Source organism: Struthio camelus, chromosome W (assembly GCF_040807025.1).
Source record: "Struthio camelus isolate bStrCam1 chromosome W, bStrCam1.hap1, whole genome shotgun sequence".
Lineage (NCBI taxonomy): Eukaryota > Metazoa > Chordata > Aves > Struthioniformes > Struthionidae > Struthio > Struthio camelus.
In genome coordinates, this window is record NC_090981.1 from 16138818 (window position 1) to 16158696 (window position 19879).

General features: G+C 38.7%; 1 protein-coding gene across 1 annotated transcript in view; it reads right to left on the reverse strand.

The window, feature by feature from the left end:
• Window positions 1-19879, reverse strand: part of LOC138064235 (uncharacterized) — a 34863-nt gene that overhangs the window by 3764 nt on the left and 11220 nt on the right. Inside the window, exons 3-4 of the mRNA XM_068925916.1 lie at window positions 19491-19602; window positions 17574-17678 (exon numbers count right to left, since the gene is read on the reverse strand). Coding sequence (XP_068782017.1) covers window positions 17574-17678; window positions 19491-19602 — 217 coding nt within the window. The remainder of the gene's footprint in view (window positions 1-17573; window positions 17679-19490; window positions 19603-19879) is intronic.

The window sequence follows — 19879 nt, forward strand, 5'->3', positions numbered from 1 at the left end:
CTGGCTGGATGGCCGAGCTCAGAGGGTTGTGGTGAATGGCGCAGAGTCAAGTTGGAGGCCTGTGGCTAGTGGTGTCCCCCAGGGGTCAGTCCTGGGCCCAGTCTTGTTCAATATATTCATCAATGACCTGGAGGAAGGGACAGAGTGCACCCTCAGCAAGTTTGCTGATGATACTAAACTGGGGGGAGTGGCTGACACACCAGAAGACTGTGCTGCCATTCAGAGGGACCTGGACAGGCTGGAGAGGTGGGCGGAGAGGAACCTCATGAAGTTCAACAAAGGCAAGTGCAAGGTCCTGCACCTAGGCAGGAATAATCCCATGCACCAGTACAGGCTGGGGACTGACCTGTTGGAAAGTAGCTCTGCCGAGAAGGACCTGGGAGTGCTGGTGGACAACAAGTTAAACATGAGCCAGCAGTGTGCCCTTGTGGCCAAGAAGGCCAATGGGATCCTAGGGTGCATTAGGCAGAGTGTTGCCAGCAGGTCGAGGGAGGTGATCCTGCCCCTCTATTCAGCCCTGGTGAGGCCTCACCTGGAGTACTGTGTCCACTTCTGGGCTCCCCAGTACAAGAGAGACATGGCACTCCTGGAGAGAGTCCAGCGGAGGGCTACCAAGATGATTAGAGGGCTGGAGCATCTCTCCTCTGAAGAAAGACTGCAAGAGCTGGGCCTGTTCAGCCTGGAGAAGAGAAGATTGAGAGGGGATCTCATCAACGTGTACAAGTATCTGAAGGGGGAGTGTCAAGAGGATGAGGCCAGCCTCTTCTCCGTGGTGCCCAGCAACAGGACAAGAGGCAATGGGCAGAAACTGAACCACAGGAAGTTCCATCTGAACCTGAGAAAAAACTTCTTCACTGTGAGGGTGACAGAGCATTGGAACAGGTTGCCCAGAGGGGAGGTGGAGTCTCCTTCGCTGGAGATATTCAAAACCCGTCTGGATGTGATCCTGGGCAATATGCTCTAGGTGACCCTGCTTGAGCAGGGAGGTTGGACGAGATGATCTCCAGAGGTCCCTTCCAACCTAAACGATTCTGTGATTCTGTGATCCTGGTTTCTAAACCTTGTATCCATGTGCCTAAACCTCGTACCATGAATTTTCTCCCATCTTGTCAAATCCTCTGTTTTATGGTACAGGTTGGTTGCCTCAGCAAAAAAGTCATATTGGTAAAAGGGTGGGGGTACTGTTTGGGGGACAGAGGGAGAAGGAAAAAATCATAGATCATATGCATTTTATACTGCAATGCATTCATTTGAATAAATTTGAAATATGACTATTTGGAGATGAGAGCTGGCAGGAAGAAGTTTGTTAATAAAGCACTCTGCTGTCTTCACTATTTTTAAGTCTTTTTCAATACTCTATAATATACCCGTCTTTAGAAGTGTTTGCTGAACATACATCTCATCTCATAGGTAGATCTTTACCAAGCTTTTCTCTCCCCATTGAGGTCACTGATAACAGGTGATTCTTTATAAAGATCATTTTTAGTTCTTTGTTCAAATTTCCCTTTCTCATACAGACTTTTGTCATTTTGGGGAGGCTTCTGATGTCATAGTACTTCAAAGGTTTTATTGCTTCTCAGGTAGCTATACAGAGAGATGTCCTCTCTTACCTAAGACTTGTCTAAGACTTTACTAAGACTCCCTTCAAAGAGGAAGCATCGAATCACGCTATTGCTTACATGAATCTGAAGACAGGACACCAAAAATTATTCCTGTCCTAGAAGAGAGGAACTTTCTCCACCAGAACAAAGTCACGCCACAACTGACTTGGGTACAGAACAGGTGTTCTAGCATACAGGGAAATTACCAACTCTATAGCATTTATAGGCCCTGTCACCCTGACAAGAACGTCGGCAGGGAACCTCTGATCATCCTAGCATCTGTCAAAGGCTCTTAGTTACTAAGGATCTGCACGAGCAAGAAGCCCTCAAGCTGCTAAGCTTATTTGTGTTGCCAGAATGCTGAGCACCATAATAAAATGAGCCCAGGATCAGAAGAGGAGAAAGAAAATGGCTTAGCATGATTGCACAACCTCTACGGATGATCACAAAACTCTGCCTTCTGAATGCTCTGCCTTCTGAACTGTAACAAGCCCTCCTCTGACGTATGAAGAGATTTGAATAAGCACATCTGAAGTCAGTGCTACCTAAAAACTTTCTCTTTTCCCTCTTTTTTTAAGAGTGATGAAGTCTTTTGCTTTCTAATTTCTTTCCGGCCCTGTGGCAAGACCGTTCAAGCTGGAATTTGCATTCATATATCCACTAAAGGATTAAAGTACAAACAAGCTGTCCACCACCCTGAAAGCTGCACTTACCCAGCTTCATTATTTCTGTTCAATTTCATATCTTATTTCTGAAGTAGCAGAAATGGAATGAAATAGAACTTTGTTTCTGACATTCTTGGCTATGGCAGGAAAAGCAGTAGGTGGCACAAAGACTATACAGTATGAATAGCTGCATTTTGCAAATTAATCTTCAGATGTGGTTCTCATTCTCTTGGAAAGGTGAATGTATTAGTAACAATGCCAGAGAGGAAGGCTGCCATGGCAATGGGGAAAAGAAATCGACAACTTTTAGCCTTGAATAACAGAATATTATTTTCACAGAATCAGTTAGGATTTCATGGACATCTGATTGTCTGACTCTGCAAAGCATATCATTCCTTTATCATTTTTGTCTGTCAGTCCTCTAAATAAATTGAATCTACACTACAAAGTTAATTTCTCAATACCAGAGACACATTATATAAGCGTCTTGTTCACGTAAGCATGTCTTATGCAGAACAAAGAAAAGTCTCATTGCAAACAGTCAATTTTTAGAGAAAAGTTTGTCTTTTAGTTAGAAAAATGGGCTGGGAAGTTGGGACTTCTTGGTTATATATACTTCCGTACAGAATTTATTTTAAAAAGCTGGGGTGTTCATCCTGCCATTGATGTCACACAATTATCTGTAAAATCAAAAGTGTTAATACCTTGCATAGCTGTGATGAAACTTTATTTATGGACTATTTTACAGTACATAATTTCAGAGTATAGCAGAGTAATATAGTACTCTGCTATACAAGATAACATTATATATTCTGAATAATAGTAATGCATTCCCAATCAATCCTGGTCTAAGCAGATATTCAGATTGCAGGACAAAAGAAAAAAGAAGAGTATGTATTACCACTGTCTTCTATTTTTAAACCTTTCTGCACTCCTTTGGGGCACAGATTGTATCTGTAATTCTTAAAACTAATGTTGTATTAAATGGAATACGACAAAAGATCATAGGGAAAACACGCTTAGGATAAAGGATCAAGAGACATGTTGTACAGAGTATCACATAGCCTAAACTGCTATTTATTTTCTGGGTCATTAAAGCAATTATACATTAGTAGCAGTCCTTGACAGTTTTCCAGTTAGGAGGATGGGGATTTTGTAGAACAGGATTTATTTGAAAGTTTCTGAATCTTTCGCTTTGAACACTGAACTAATTCAAACTGACAAAATATAAACATGAGCTCTGCGGTAAATGCAAATGCTACCATCTTGATGGATTTCTGTTTTGATTATAAAATCTGTTTTCATGTAATTATGTGTGTAGATTCTTAATTTACTGTTGTTGAAAAATGTATGAGTTGACCTAAATATAATTGCAGAACAGTAATAGTATTTAGATTAGATTAGACCGTGCAGTATTGATGTGTATGGTAAGTTAAATATATAAATAAATCAATATTTAAACATTGTGTACTTTTCCTTTACAAGGTGTTTTTTCAAGTTCAACAGTAGGAAACATCAGCAACAGGTATTTTGGCATTTAGAAAAATATTGCTTCCTAGAATCTTGCCAGAAGCAGCTACATTTTAGAGAAACTTTTTGATCTTACATTAAAAAGGAAGTGGCAGTGACCTTCATAGTGAGGTTGTCCACAAGTGCTTAAATATATACGATTACACCTAAGCAGAAGTGATTGCATCTTGGAACAAGTATTTGGAAATTGAGCGCATCACCCTTTGCAGTTATGTTAGATGCTTGAAGTTAATTAACTAGATAAACAAGACTATAATGCCAGCCAATGCAAAGGTATGTCTAGGTTTCGTGACCATCTTGAATTCCCCTGTGTTAGCCATCTTACTTGGAGGGAACTGACCATACTAGGTCAGAATATCTAATGATTTTTGCAATGCTCTTACAAATATTTGTTCTGGGGTTCAAATGTTTGTTCTTTCCCTTAAATTCATCACAGTTGTATAAAAGACACAAAGGTGAGTGTAGATTTATCTGAAATGTTGACCCTAAAATCTTCATTGACGCAACTTTGTAATTACATGAATCAGATGCAGAGCTGTTGACAAAAGGGGCAGTCCCACCATTTCTCTTCTCACCCCCCCCCCCGACCCAGTACACTGTTCCAAATGGAAAATTTATTATTTTTCCTTTGTATATGTCCGTTTTTCAATGGAAAAGCTGCTCCAACTCACCACACAAATAGAGCCCACACAGGATAATCAGTAGGAGTGCAAATCAAAGAGCAAAAGAAGGTAAGACCTGTCGGCAACAGCACAGTTTCAGCTTAATTTGAACCACTCATAAAGCTGCTCCAGAGAATAACAGGAGTGAATAGGATATCTCCAACTCTTTTTAATTTATTTTCAAGCTCAGATTAACGGTTGGCTCCCCACCAAAGGGTTCGCTAGTAGAGTTGTCATGTATATTTAACTCACTGATAGAGCCCAGACACCTTGAACATAGGAGTGCCTGCGGTTTCACTAGCCATGAGCTCTGAGTGTTGTGAAAACGCTTTCCAGGCCTTCATGCTCTTCTTGAAAGAATAGAGTATGAACTTAACCCAAACATTACTTCAGACTGCCTTATTGCATCTTTATAGCGTAAGTTGCTGCAATTATTACTTTTCCTTGTGTCTTTCTTTATCATATTATAATTATACAACTGCTGTATCCAGAAAATGAATTGAAGTAGCAATACCGAGATCTTACATTTACCCATAAACCCAAGTTGTCAAGATATCAGATCAGCCCACATTATAGATAGACTGTTCCTTGGAGTTACTCCCATCTTGATGACTGATTCACAAAATCAAGTCTTCAAGATTCAGCAGCAGTGCAAGACTCTACAATTGTTTTCCTTTGAAAAGGGGGCACAAAAAATAACTGTGAATTTATCCAGTTATTTTCTATTAACACATCTATAAATGTAGGACTGTATTCCAGAGATGTGATGGCTTCTCTTCTGCAACATATATATTTGTTGCCTATCTTCAAACTTTTAGTTTTGCAAGTTGAAAATAGTTAGATTCCAAGAAGATATGTCGATATGAAAGCTGCATTAGTCTGAAGGGGAGACAGAGGTACAGGATGTCACTCTCAGAGGAGAGCCTGTGTTCTTGCTAGCAGGGTGAAAAAGCACTAACCTTGCCAGATACTCATGTATTAGGCTGAAGTGTGCAACTACGAGGTGATAAGGATGTTTTTGTGCTGAGTGATCTTATAAAACAATTAATGAAGCTGGCTTGTGCTGACACCTAATATTTAGAAAATATTTGCAAGATCAGGATTTGATAACAATGGGGTTGATGGGAGAGGATAGGATTCTACTGTTAACTCATAAAATAAAGTGCCCTATAAGCTACACAGTATAGATTACAAATGATACATAAATCAAGGTAGGTTTAGGAGAGAGAAGTGTATGTCTGAGGATTTGCTTTGAAAGATGTTTCCCAAGACATGATCTCTCATGTATAATTCACTTTGTTCCCCTCAAGTCAAAGCTCTGTGTTCCTATACTTGTGACTTGTAGCATAATTAGCCTATGTAACAAATGACCCCAACTTATTTCATAGGCATTAGTACATTTGATATCTCTAATATCTGTATCCTAGCTATATATACTATCTACATATAGATATAAATATATCTTAGATGTATCAGTACATATTAGATAATACATAGAGCTGTTTCTAATGTTCAAAGAAGTTCAGCAAAACATGAGTAACAGTTATAGATTGTATAGCTGTAGTTTGCCTTTAATTGGGCTATTTGGAAATAGGACCAGAAGAAACGGAAAGTGAGAAAAATGAAAACTGAGAAATGAGCTGGGATTTTCCTGAGAGCAAGAGTCAAAAAATAGCTTGAGTGTAAAAAAAATAAATCAGCAAGTTTGTTTGCCTTACACAGATTATGTTAACTTGCTATTGATAGTATACACTTGCATTATACAGATACAGATAATTTTGTGTTAGTAATAAGCAGATGAAAAGTCCTCTGCCTTGGGATGATATTCCTCTTTCACTAAATTCTGTTCTTCCAAAGGTTTTGGGGGCATCTGCAGATGCCTCAAGTTTGTATTTACAATTTAGTTTTGCAATTTAAGTATATCCAGTGGAATTTCTTCCCTGGTAAGCTGACTTGCCGTCACAGAACCATAGAATAATTCAGGTTGGAAAGGATCCCATCTTCAAGGTATGTTAATAATCTTAGAGGCACAATTTTAAGTGTTGCATTCAGATATTTGTTTTCTTTCCATTTTATTCAGTTAGAGGCTTTCTACCACTGTTACGTGTGATTTTTATGTTTTGCTTGCCATTTGTGGTTCTTTATTCACACATTGTGCTTTGAATCTTAAGTAAAAAATTTTTATCTGTATCTAGGAGAACCTGGCTTATGTAGGATGTCTTTCTTAAGCTGCCACAGATCTCACTCCATGTCCAAGAATCCACAGGAAACTGCTGAAAGTTTTTCTTTTTTAGAAAAGAAAAAAGTATTTTAATGTCTTAAAAGCAGACATTACCAACAAAAGAGTGTTAACCTTTTGTTCTGTTTGTTTCTGCTGCACAAGCATATGATATTCCCAACTGCAATGTGACTGTTTAACTGGTAAACTTTTAGCCAACAATCAGCATATTTCATACCATCTGTTAATTAGATTCATGGCTGTGGATCCATCTCTGACCATCAAATAATATGAATTTCAAGTGAACTGAGTCAAAATATTTGCATTATTTCCTCTGGGATCACTTCAGGAATGATTCAAATCAGTCCATCATTTAAGCTTTCTCACCATGAATCTCGAATTAATAATTCTTGGTCAGATATTTAGAGCTACTCACATTATGGGCAAATCCGCTTAATACAAGTCATGAACTAATTCTTTTTATCTGTTCCTACCAGATAGAATCCGATACTATATAAAAATAAAGGGGATGGGAGGAGACTGTGATGTCAAAGAGGAAGATTATCTAAATAACCCTCAGGCATGTATCACTTCCATAATCAAGAATGCAGGCGCATCCTTGAAGCTGAGGACATGTATAGCGTGGAAGCCTATTCATCCATTCCTGAGAAGAACTGCAATTCAAGTAGCAGACAGTTCCATAGCAACATATTAAACAAAACATAGCTGGATGAAGGTCAGGCATTCTATGCCGTGAAACCATACCTTCACGAGACTGGCATGCCCATATGAGAGCCACACATCTGTCAGGGGAGACTGACAGACTAGCCAACCAGCTTGTCAATGTCCTAATTTTTTCTGTAGCAAATTCAGTGTGAGACAGTAGAGCAGGTAAAGATTGTTTTTACTTTAAACAAACTGATTTCACTCAGTTCATCCTTTCATACTCAATTTTTCATACTCACAAGACACAAAATGTGGGTATCCAATTAGTCTGGCAAAAGTTTCTTGTGTGTGACCCAAAAGGAAAGGCATGGCCACTCTCAAGTCTTTGTCATGTCTCCTAGTTTCTTGTGACTGATAACAAGGAAGTGATTTTCAAACATGCCTTTGGTACATACCCTTTGGGATTTGACAGTATTAGACCTTTTGCCTCTTCACCCTATCACACCTCTCACGAATCCTTGTGCAACTTTGCTGATTTACTCATTTTTTTGTCTCCTTTATTTGGGTGGCCTATGACTTTAGCTCTTCTCTTTATCTTCTTGCCATCTTCTCTTAATGGCTTCAATCAGTCCTTTGTTTTCCTGATCATGAGAAATGCTTCTACCATGTGCTTTGATCTTGATGATCTGCTTTTCTAGGTGCCATCAACACATGCCATTCATCTAACCCTTTTTCTCCAGTGTATTCTTGTGGTTTTACACATGTACATTCATAATTTGTTCACACAAATTTTAGTATTTCTACTGCAAATCTCTATACTCTCAAGCAGACTCCAAAAGGTTCTACATCAAACAACACTTGTCATGAGTCTGCTGGAGATGGACTCTTTACATCCAAGGAAGACTCTCTGATAATTTACTTTTAAAGTAGAAAAGATTTATGTCCACAGAAAATGTTTTCTTGATCTGCATCATATCTGAGATATGCATTCATCTTGATATATGCAGGCATGCATATATCAGATTCCTGATTCCCAGTTCTGTAGAAATCTGAGATTCCCCTGATTCCATGTTTTTTAGGACTTAAAGCAAGACCAAGGATATGTCGGGTACAGTCTGGGTGCCTTCAGTGGACAGAAGTTGGTCTTTGAAACTCCAAAGAGTTAGCAGTAGAAGTATTCTAGTAGGACAGTGGAGTGGAAGCTGAATTCCATTTGAAACTTCATCCCAATATTTTGGGCTATGTCTTTAAAGTAAGTAGGACTGTCTGTAAGATGTACAAAAGCTAATTTAGCAGCAATATGAGATGGCCAGTCTCTGTTCTGAGGACATCTGTTTTTCTTCCTCCATCAAATAGTTCATAGAGGTTTCTAAAATAATTTTCCTAAATATTTTCCCTCATGAGCCAGATTACCACAACATAACAGACTAAATCTGCTATTATTTTCTTTAATAGAACCACCCTTTCAACCATTAATGCCTTGCTCATTACATCATCTATCAGTGAATATTTCATTTCTAGACTCATTTAGCAGCACACAAATGAGAAACAAGCTTTTATGCCAAATCCTTATTGTTGTTTTCACCGTAAGGGCAATAAAAAAGTGAGACCTGCCATACGTTTATGTTACCAATGGTATCATGTTTACTGATGTTTTCCCCAGGACTTAATTCGAGGGTGCGCTGTCATGCTGCATACTTCAGGTGTCAAAAGAGCACAGATACATTATCTCCATAAAATGCAATCCATTCACAAATCACCTGAAACATTTGGTTGCAGATGCAAAGGAAAATGGATTTTGCCTCAAATTTTCAAAATAGATTGCTGGTTGTAAATGACAACATATAATATTAATAGGGTGCCTCATTCAGATATTCCTGGAGTTCATTCACGACAGATGCAAATTAGATCATTGCATGCTTTAGTAGAGGATGCATAAGTGAAATATAGTGAACAATTGTGGGGATGAAGACACGAACCTTGCGTATGGTGAAGCAAGATTATTTATTTCATATTTCGTCCTCTCTTACATACCGGACCCTTATTATGTAAGAATACAGCCGTGTTTACTGATTAAACTTGCTTTGCTACATTACCAAAAAGCCGCGTTCTGCATTAAGATTATCTTCCCTCTCTCACGTCCTTGTCCTAGTTTCAATATCTGCATTCTGATGGCTCACGGGCACCTGCCCGTCTTGGCACTGACACAAGTCTTCATGTTAGGCGCACTTTCCCAGGGCTTCTGGCACCGAGGGAATACTTTGTTGCTGCTCCTAATCGTCTTCTGGTACACATTGCCCCCGACAAACAATCATATTCAGTCAATTCATGTATTTACTGTTAGTCCTAAGGGATGGCATCAAATCAGTCCTTTGGTCTTGTTCAAAAAAATTCCATGAGGAGCAAACCATACGCAAGTTGCCAAGTTTGGGATTCAGTTATAAGAAAAAGAACATAGCTACATTCACTTCAAAACTGGTCTCTTTTAGATCGTCTTTACCCATGACTCCCATGATTTGCCAACTTCCCCCACAGTTTGGAGCCTTATCATCTGGATTCCAGGCAGAGAAAGGGCTTAAAGGTAGGTGGTTCCTCCCACCTGCATGCCATTAGGGTACATGCAAGCGACCAGCAAGATGCAGAATAAGCACAAGCAGCCTTTCCATACTCCTTTGCAACAGCCATATATCCTCAATGACAACATGAGCACTAAGTATCTTAAAGAGCTGCAGTCACTATAAAGGCAATTTGCTATTTGTTGTCATACTTAACTCCCTTAAAATTCTACCCTCCTAAAAAGCAAGGAAAACAGTTGATTAAAAAAACGACGTCATTTTTATTCATTTGCTTCTTCATATGTCTTGGAAAAATGAAATCAAACTTGCCTGCTTTGCTTCCTCAGTCTCAAGTAACACCTCATTGCTTGCACTTTAAGAGAATATAAGGACAAAGGGAAATAACCCAAACTCGCTTATGTGAAAAAACTTTTGTCGTAAAACTTTTCTATTAGATTCACTTTTGAGAAATTCTTTGCTTGTTTTTCTTTCTGTTCTTTTTCTTTCTGTTTGTTCTTTGAGCTGCAGTGATATTTAAAGTGCTGCATGCTTGCTCTCTGCCTGGGGTGGACTTTTATCCACAGAATCTTTTTACCACAGTAGTAGCAGGGATATTGTGTGTTCTGCCATTTCTTGGAAACCATCCAAATGCATCCATGTGATTGTTGATTTCCATAGTGTTGCAATTGTGTGAGTGAGGTGGACAAAAAACACTGTGGCTTTAAATATTACAGCTGTGACAACTTAGTACTATTTTGTTTCACACAAGGCGAATATGGTTCTCTCAGGTTCTCTTTGTAACAAATGTTTATGTGAAACAGAGCAATAAAATTTCAGCTGTTCCTAATCAGACAGGACTTCCTTCATTCTTGATCCAAATTTCCCAGACCCACAAAACTGCCATTTTCCACTGTTGTTGCAAGTTACAAACATTTGAGGTGTTAACTTCAAATCCTTAAAAAAATAATGCCTATATATGCCATGAATCGTGGAAGAACATCTCCCATTGCAAACAAGAAAATAAACTTCTTTGCACTGAAGAGGAGTTTTATCCCTTACATAATGACTCCTTAAACTCCCTAATGTAGACCTACTTACTACTGGAGAAAAGCAGAAAGAGGCACTGGTTCTTAGGGGTGGGGGGAATCAGTGCCTGATCTTGCTCTCAGGAAAAACGTCCAAAGTCAACAAGAGTTTCACGGAGCATGGACATAGTATTGGTTCAGATAGAATTACAGTCCCTGATCCTGCAAACACTATGCCATGAATAGTCCTGTTGATACCAAAATATACACATTAAATGACTCAAAAGTGTGTTTTCAGAATTGAGCTAGATTTTGGCCAGCTGGGTTGAAACGGCTGGCAGAACTGAAGTGCAATAGAAAGATGGGTCTTTGTGTTTCGCAGCCCACACCGTGCTGAGGCAAGTTCTCCATTTCTAAGAGAACAGTAGGTTTGCAAGGCGGGAATACTTCCTCCCACTGCTAGTCCTGAAGCATGCTGTTCAAGTAAGATTGCCTAAAGAAATGTAAATATTCAGCTAGTGAGATTAAACTGAAGAAAAGGGGGATATCTAGTGAAATATTAGCTATCTGCAAAATAAGGAAAAGCTGAAAATCACGCTATACACTCCTGTCATGCCAGGTAGTTCTTATCTTCCTATGGCTCTCTTATCTTTGACATTTCTGAATTCTATTTTAATAGCCATGTTTAAAACACACTACGATATGTCTTCTTTTTGAAATATATAGTATCTTACATTCTTAGTGCCACTTTTAACTGTGGTATTGCATAAATATATTTATCGTAAGTGTCAATCCATTTGCGACTCGAAGATTGGATAATTCTGTAGGCACTCTTGAAAAGCAGTGTACAGACCGCTATTATTTTCACGTCTGTTCTTCCCAAGCCTCTGCCACCAATTTCCCACCTTCCTCCCTCCTTTAACACTGTCAAATATATTTCATAATATTAAATGATTCAAAACTATTTTATCATACCTGCTTTCTGCAAAACTGGTATCCTTATTAAAATAACTATTTAATACTGTGGTGTTAACTTAATGATGTTAGCTATATTATATATTTTAATTCATACGTACTCTGATTGCATAACAGAAAATAGGTTCAGACTCATCTGTTTGCTTTATAGAATTTTAAAATGTGGTGATGGGTTGACTGGAGGATTGTGATATCCACTTTTTGCTTCTGATCAGTCAATTCCCTGTTTAAACTTTTCAGACACCTCATAATACACTTTATATTGGTTGGTTCCTGTTTTTCTTTTCATCTTCTCATTGTATAGTACTGTATATACAATATGCCTTCTTTCACCTCACCTCGTAAATCACTTCCTTCAGAAGTACCCTTGGTTGTAAGGATAGCAAACTAATATGAAAACCCATTTATTCATGGACAAGGATATGGTAATTTGTAATACTGTTCTTCCATAAGATTCTTCTTTGATTGTTTTCTCCACCTCACCTTTCTTACACAGAAAAGTGTATGATTTTTCCAAGTAGACATAGATATGCGTAGCTTCTAATTGTTTCTTACGACATGTGCTCAGTTCCTCACAACATTATCCATGTTATAAGAAACAGCAGTTGTGGGGGAGGGAATTAAGCAGTAGAGTCATTTTGTATCTGTCAACATCATTTTGCTAAAGCACATGGGTCATCTATTGTGCTGTTGTCTCCTCCCCTTTTTTTCACTTTCCTTATTTAATCAGCAATACAAACAATTATAGATTCAATCAGATCCTTGATTACTGTTGATAGAAAGCACTAAAAAAAGTCTTAAGATCATGTAACACAAAGGCATGACTGGCACAGCAATCATCAAAGACAAGGTATTTTAGATACAGAATTTAGTCAGGAAAGACATAAAAAAGTAAAAAGAAAGCAGTTTTACCTGGTTTCCTCTATAGTAACAGTATCTAAACATACTCATTTGAATGCTAACAATACTGTAAGTTGGAAGCAACCTCCCTGCTCCCCTGCAAAAAAGAATAGCTGAGCCCCGACAAGATGGGTATGGGGTTACCATCATGCAAGTTACAGGAATCTTCTTTGTTTTATGATCACAGCTGAGCAGGTAGGCTGTGAACAAGAAGTTACGCATCCCACATATAACATATATTGTTTTGCAACTATGTATTATTGGCTCTAGTAATAAATCAATGTATGCCATATGACTGTAATGGTCTGAGGTTTTATTACTGTTTGTCGATATGTAATTTTTGATTATTGCTGTTTGTCTCTTCTGTATTTATAGTTAGTCTGTTTTTCATGATTCCTCTTTATTCTGCAGCCAATTCAAGGTTTTTAGAGATTTCAGAAAAGTAATATATAACATGATATGCACTGATGATGTTCTTGGTGTCCTTTTGCTTCCTAAGTATCTAAAGATCTTCTTCCACAAGAAATGAAGAGTATAATCAGGTTTATAAAAATATGAAGCAAAGATGTACTTATTTTTATATCACCCTTTCTGACACTTTCATGTGAGCTGAGATAGCATTTCCTAGTTCTATCTATAGGTTACTTGAAAAAAAAAATCAAACTTTAAAACATCTAATAATATCTAACAGTCAAGGTTACTTCCTTAAATGTTTTTTCCCTTGATAAAAGAGAGAGAAGGAGAGAGAGACCTGTCACTCTCCACCTGAGAACTGTTAAGGACCCATTAAGTTGCCACTCCAAGGAACTCATTCTCATTCTTGAAACTGATTCTTTATACGTGGAACACTGGAGAAAGTAGATGAAAGATGGTCACAGGCTGGTTTGGGGACTTCCCTGTTCTCAGGCTGCGATGCATTTCGCAAGATAAAAATCAGTAACTCTGAGCCTCAGGGTTGCTGGAAGCGTGTAGTGATAGTCACATCTCAGAAGAGGTTATTTTTTCATTTAAGGATCCCTGGAGCATAAAGCCCTGCTAGCCACCTCTACACTGCATTTAGAAGAGGAGTGACTCCTAGACAAGCCACTTGAGAAGATGAGGAAGGCAGGATATTTGTCCATCATAAATGTTTCCAAGGTTTGTCTTCAAAGCACAGGGCAGATGTATTTTGTAGGGTGTCCATAGTTCTGGTTCACCAGTCATCCAGACCATAAGAGCTACAGGAACGTACCTGGCTCCCTCCCTGCCTCTGCACAGATCACCTTGCTAAAGAAGCCAGGGCATGCAGAGGGATACCGAGGATTCAGTGGAGATGTCGTCTGGACCCAGTGAAATGCTTTTAAGACTCCCTGTCCAGATCTGCTCAGAGGCCTACAAATCTATTCACTGGAGTTATTTATGTCATATTCATTTCCAGTATCAGACATAGCTCCTTATTTGATGCCGACAAGTCTTTTTATCCACTAACCCCGTGTGTATGTGTGTGTCTCTCCATATGTAGAGAGCGTTTATTTTCAGGTTGATACTCAGTGACATTATTACATAATTTTACTACCAGCGTATGTCCTTTTTTTCCTCTCAGATAGTAGGTACATCATATTATACGGAGCATGACAAAGAAAAGTTTTCAAATCGTGCAAGTGATTTCCATTCTCTGTTTTAAATAAGATTGTTTCAGTTTTGTCTCTTTCTTCCATCCCATGCTAACAACTGAACCCTGATAACTAAAACTATTAAAAATGAAACAAATGCAGATCTAAATGTCAAATGCCAAGTTGTTTTCTGCTTCTTTCTCTTTAGGGATGTATGGACAATTCACATCTCTTTCATTGAATCTTAAGCAATACATTAGCACCATAAAAATGTAAACTATCCTGTACTGCTGGAAATATAGATGTGGCGAAAATCTGAAATGATTCAGGCTTGCATCAGTCTTGTCTGGCTTGGTAAATTTAGCATTTAAATGCTATTTATCACGGGCTTACGATTTCAAGTCAAAGAGTTGGGGAGAATATTATTCTTTATATATAAATGTTAATAACAGATTCTGGATGAAATTCACAAATAACTGCAATCTCATCTGTTTAGATATTTCTTCTTCAACAAGCTTGTTTTGTGACTTTAAAATAATATGCTACCAGTAACAAAACAATTAGTTATTTTTAACATCTGCAAATGAATTGCATTAGCACAGCATTTTGAAAATGTCTACATAATTAATTTCACTGGTTCTTATTTTCCTCTGTTGTATCTCATGCTTTGTTATCAGTCGAACCTATGCCTTCAGTTTTATGCAACTGAGGACAAAAGAGCGGGGCTGGTCCCCACACTCATGTCTGAAGAAGAAGAAAAACAAGAGCGGTGCAGTTGCGGAGTACAAGGGAGGACTTACTATTTTGCATCAACTAATGATGTTGCCCATAGTGGGATACACATTCTTGCATGCTGCCAGGGCCTGCAGGAGTGAAAGCTTGCCTCGAAAGGTGCAAACGAGTGGAACTGTAGCCTACAGAGGGAAATGCATGTTGCATCCTTATTGTATTCACAAGAAGAGTCCAGTTTAATCCTCTGAATTGTCTCTTGACACGATATTTGGTAGATACGTTAGCCAGATACAATGTACGTAACAGCTTTCCTGTCTCTTTTCTGATTGTTAAATTATCTCTGCTTGATCTTCACTACAAAAAGATAGGGGGAACTTTCCCTGATACGTCTTGATTTATAATGAAATGGTATTTCAGTCTCATGCATTTATACGAGCTTTTTCCAATAGCTGTTTAGAAAAGCTCAGAGTTGCTTCCACAAGAAGGGATCCTTAGCGCAGAAACAGGATGAAGACACTAAAGAATTGGGATTTCCTTAATAGGATCACAGAAGAAAAATAGGTTGGAAGGAACCTCTGGAGGTCAAATACCTGCTCAAAGCAAGGCTATCTTCAAAGTTAGATGAGGTTGCTCAGGGCCTTATCCAGCTGAGTTTTGAAACTCTCCAAAAATGGAAATTCCACACTTTCTCTGGGCAGCTTGTTCCAAGGCTTGACCCTTCACACTGGGAGTGAGTTGTTCTTTTAAGTCCAGTCAGAATTTCCGTTGCTGCAATTTATGACTGCCGCTTCTCGTCCTTTCGCTGTGTTCCTCTGAGAAGTGTCTGGCTGGTAAAAGCTACAGCATGCCCATCTGCCTTGAAGAAAACTGCTTATTGGAAAGTAAAGCACAAGCTTAGGTAGCATGTAATTAAGACAATACATGTACAGAAGGCAAACTGATAACACCTGAGAAGAGAAAGAATAGGTGCCTTGTAAGTCATATTATTGAACATACCTCAGCTGCCAAAAGCGTCTCTTGAAAATATAGTTGTTTCCACATATTTTACATTTAGATTGGCTAAATCTAATTTTCAAGGAGATAGTTATGTTGCAAGAGGTATACATAGGTATAAACATAAAGGGTCTGAGAACTCATCACAGGCCTTATCTAAAGTGTCTAGCTATCTTGTGTCTAGATTATGTGATCTGCCTCTGTCTGTGGTGAAATGAGAGGCTGTAACCACAACATCCCTTTTGTGCTCAGTCAGCACCCGCTTTTAATACTGTTGTTAGTTAGGCAAGTTATACTAATTATCATGCTAGAACATGCATTTATGTTTCAACAGCACATTACACAGCAATTCTGAGTTAACGGAGGAGACTTAAGAGAGCTCTATTCCTGTCAAGCAAAATGAGAGATATCCTCATAGAAGAGGCCTCAGTTTAATTACCTATAGCCTCAAGTTTCCTCTCAACTTCTTTCAGTTTTCTACATTCCTTTTGCAAAATAGCTCTCCATGTAGGAAATAACATTGCAACACGAGTAGCAAAGCTCAAAGTGAGACCTTACAGGAAGGGAAAGTGGTTTAATTTTAAAGCAGAACTGATTTCACTCACACAGTCACATGCATACCCTCACAGGCACACAAGCCTACATGCACGCAACCTATCCGGCACGAGGCAGCAAGAAGCAGGCAACCACATGTTTCTGCAGGCTTCCTCATGGTGACAGAGAAGACAAGGAACAGCTCAGGTATCAAGTCCTCAACACATCTCCTGGATCCTTTTGGGAGCTGATAGTGATTAGTTCCTCAATCCCATCCCACTGCTGCAAATCACCAGGATTTACTGATTGTCCTTTTTCTCCCCATCTGGCTGTCCTGAGTTGATGCATTCAGATGTGCTGGGATCTTGATGACCTGCTAACCTAGGTGTCAACACATGCCATTCCTACATCTCTTCTGCTGCTTTTGGTTCCCCTGGTGCTTCCACACCCAGACATTCCTGTTAATACCATTCTGAACCTTTCCATTACAATTCTCTACATCTAGCTAAACTAAGAGTGTCATTTGTCAAGTAGCGCCAGTTCACAGAGTTGCTGTCCCTAACCCTCCTACTCCGTGTGTGTGTGTGTGTGTGTGTGTGTGTGTGTGTGTGTGTGTGTGTGTGCGCGTGTGTGTGTGTGTGTGTGTGTGTGTGCGCATGTCTGTACGTAATTTGCTGCAGCGTGGATGTTATTCAGAAACAGCTGTGCCAATGCAACAGCATGAGGGAGTGAGAAGGAGAGAATAAGCTGCAAAGGAGGTAGCAAAAGCTTAATACTACTGAGGGACATGCAGCCACAACCCCAAATCCCCATTTGGTATCTCTAGCTACGCTCACTGCTCCCTCCTTCCAATTAGGGCACATGCTGAAGTTGCTAATTGGCATTCTATGTTACTTGTCTAAAAAAAAAAATAAATTCCACCTACCTGATGGAAAAGATTCTTCTAAGCTCTTCAGAGCCACAAGCAGAAAAACTTCAAGGATTGCCGTCCTTGATCTTGTTACAATATACAGTAACTGCATCTCAAATCCTGAGGTGTTCACATACAATCCTGTTACAAAGACTGACAATTTCTACAAGCAGTTAGACATCACTGCATGGCAAGCTTTTGGGAGGTTAACTGTAAACATCTCCTAACAGTAGGAACTTCTCATTTGTTTTGTTTTCCTAATGAAAACAAATCCATTCTGAATCAAAAATTGCCTGCGTATTTTTCAGTCCACTTTGTTTCTGCAGTATTTTTGCATCAGCTACAACTTTGCTTACTAAGAGAAAGCATGGGATTATTACTTGGTCAAAACTCCTACATCTAAAAATTTACCAAGAGAAGTGTAAATGCTGGGAGGCTATACTGCTTACTTCAGATGCACTTGGTTCATTAAAAAGTCTAGCTAGAACTGTGTGAGGCACTTTCCTATGTTTTTCAATATTAATTTCTGTGGGGTATTATTTATCCTCCCCGATAGTCACCTGATTTTAATTATATAACTCTTTATCAGTGTAAAGGAGACTTAAAACAAAACTTCTACATTAAATTAAAGTGAAATTCTCATTTTGCTTAGAGAGGAATATGCCTTCCTTAACGAAACACTTAAATGAAACACTTCCACATTTGTTTACAACACTGTAGATTGTTTTGTTATCATCTATGTAGGGTGTGGAAAATATGACAAAAGAGTAAATTAATCTGCTCCGTTTCATGAGACGTGTGCTCAGCTAAGGAAGACTGTAAGAAAATATATTCCAGTGCTATTCACTTACCTGTGAGATGTCCGGGTGAATTTTTATTTTAAAAATATACACTATACAGAAACATCTAAAGTGTTTAAATGTCGAAAGTGACCCACAGAAAGGGATGGAAGAATCACCTATAATTAAAATGCTGCAACCATAGTGACTACTAAGATACTATGAGCTGGTTTTTTGGGAAGGGGGGGGAGACGGGGCAAAAGTTGCCATTAAACAACCAAGTTTCTTGCACTGAAGCCTAAATGCTAGATGTGTTTCTTGTCCAAGTTTTAAATCAAATAACCTGTTGATGTTGAGAACTTCTGTAAGTTAATGGGTCTCTTAATTCATATCAAGGTTTACAATATAATTCTTATATTGTATATTAACTGTAGATTAAAAATACATATTGTTTGTCTGCTACATTTTGGCTCCAGACTATGGAAGATCGCTCAGGTTGACTATTCCAATAGTGCTGTTTGTTAAACCAAAACAGACTGAAAAGACACATTTTCAGACTGTAGATCATTGAGTTTCATTACATGAAACAGTTATGTCTGGTACTCTAGTTGGGCCTGGCACAAAAAGCATGGGAAAACCTCAGCAGTCTTCATTTAGGCATTTATGCACACAAGACTCTTCAGTTACAGTAAGTACAATATTTATAGGGGAATTAATACCTGTTATTGTATCTACTGATCTAATGGAGATGGAGAAGGGGGAGGAGAATAAGAATGGATGTTGGGAGGAAGGGCAAAAACAAAGCAAAATTTAAGCTTTTTTAATACTGAAGCAGAAATAACATATCTAAGAACAGAACTAAAAACACATAAGCTAAGAACCATTCATCTTAATTTAACTGAATTGTGCTATCGACTTAAAAAAAAAAAAAGGAGAAGAAAAGTTAGTGAAAAATATGCTACTACACTAGTATTAAGCAGGTGTCTCCATCCCTCATTGACTGTCCATCTGGCTCAATACTGGTAAGCGGTGGTTGTTTTGCTTAACCCATGCTGTTCCCACAAAGACATAGGATGCATGAAATGGACACATTCTGGTAAGTGCACATATAGAGTTCCTATATTTTGATTATTCAGTTGCGGGAGGTACCTACTGTGATAGTTGCGAAGATCTGCTGCTAAAATTTTTCTCTCTTGTTCTGGTGCAGTCTGGTTCCATTTGTTATGTGGCTTCCTGGAAGACTGGCCCTCAGGAGTCCCATGAGGCTGTGGGGAAATGGGGTTTATTTGATATGCAAATCTTCTTCCAATTTGAACTTCCAGTGTGTACTTAATGAATTCCCATGGAATTTTCAACATAGAGTCGTATGTAATAACCATGCGGGTATGGTCATGCGGGTTATCGCTTCATTTTGCATTAACTCTGTGTGCAGGGTTTTTTTATTGTTGTTGTTTGGTTGAGTGGGGTTTTTTTGTTTTGTTTTGGGGTTTTTGAGTCTTTGCAGTTTTGAGCCACTCAGACAATATTTCCCCCGTGAATTGT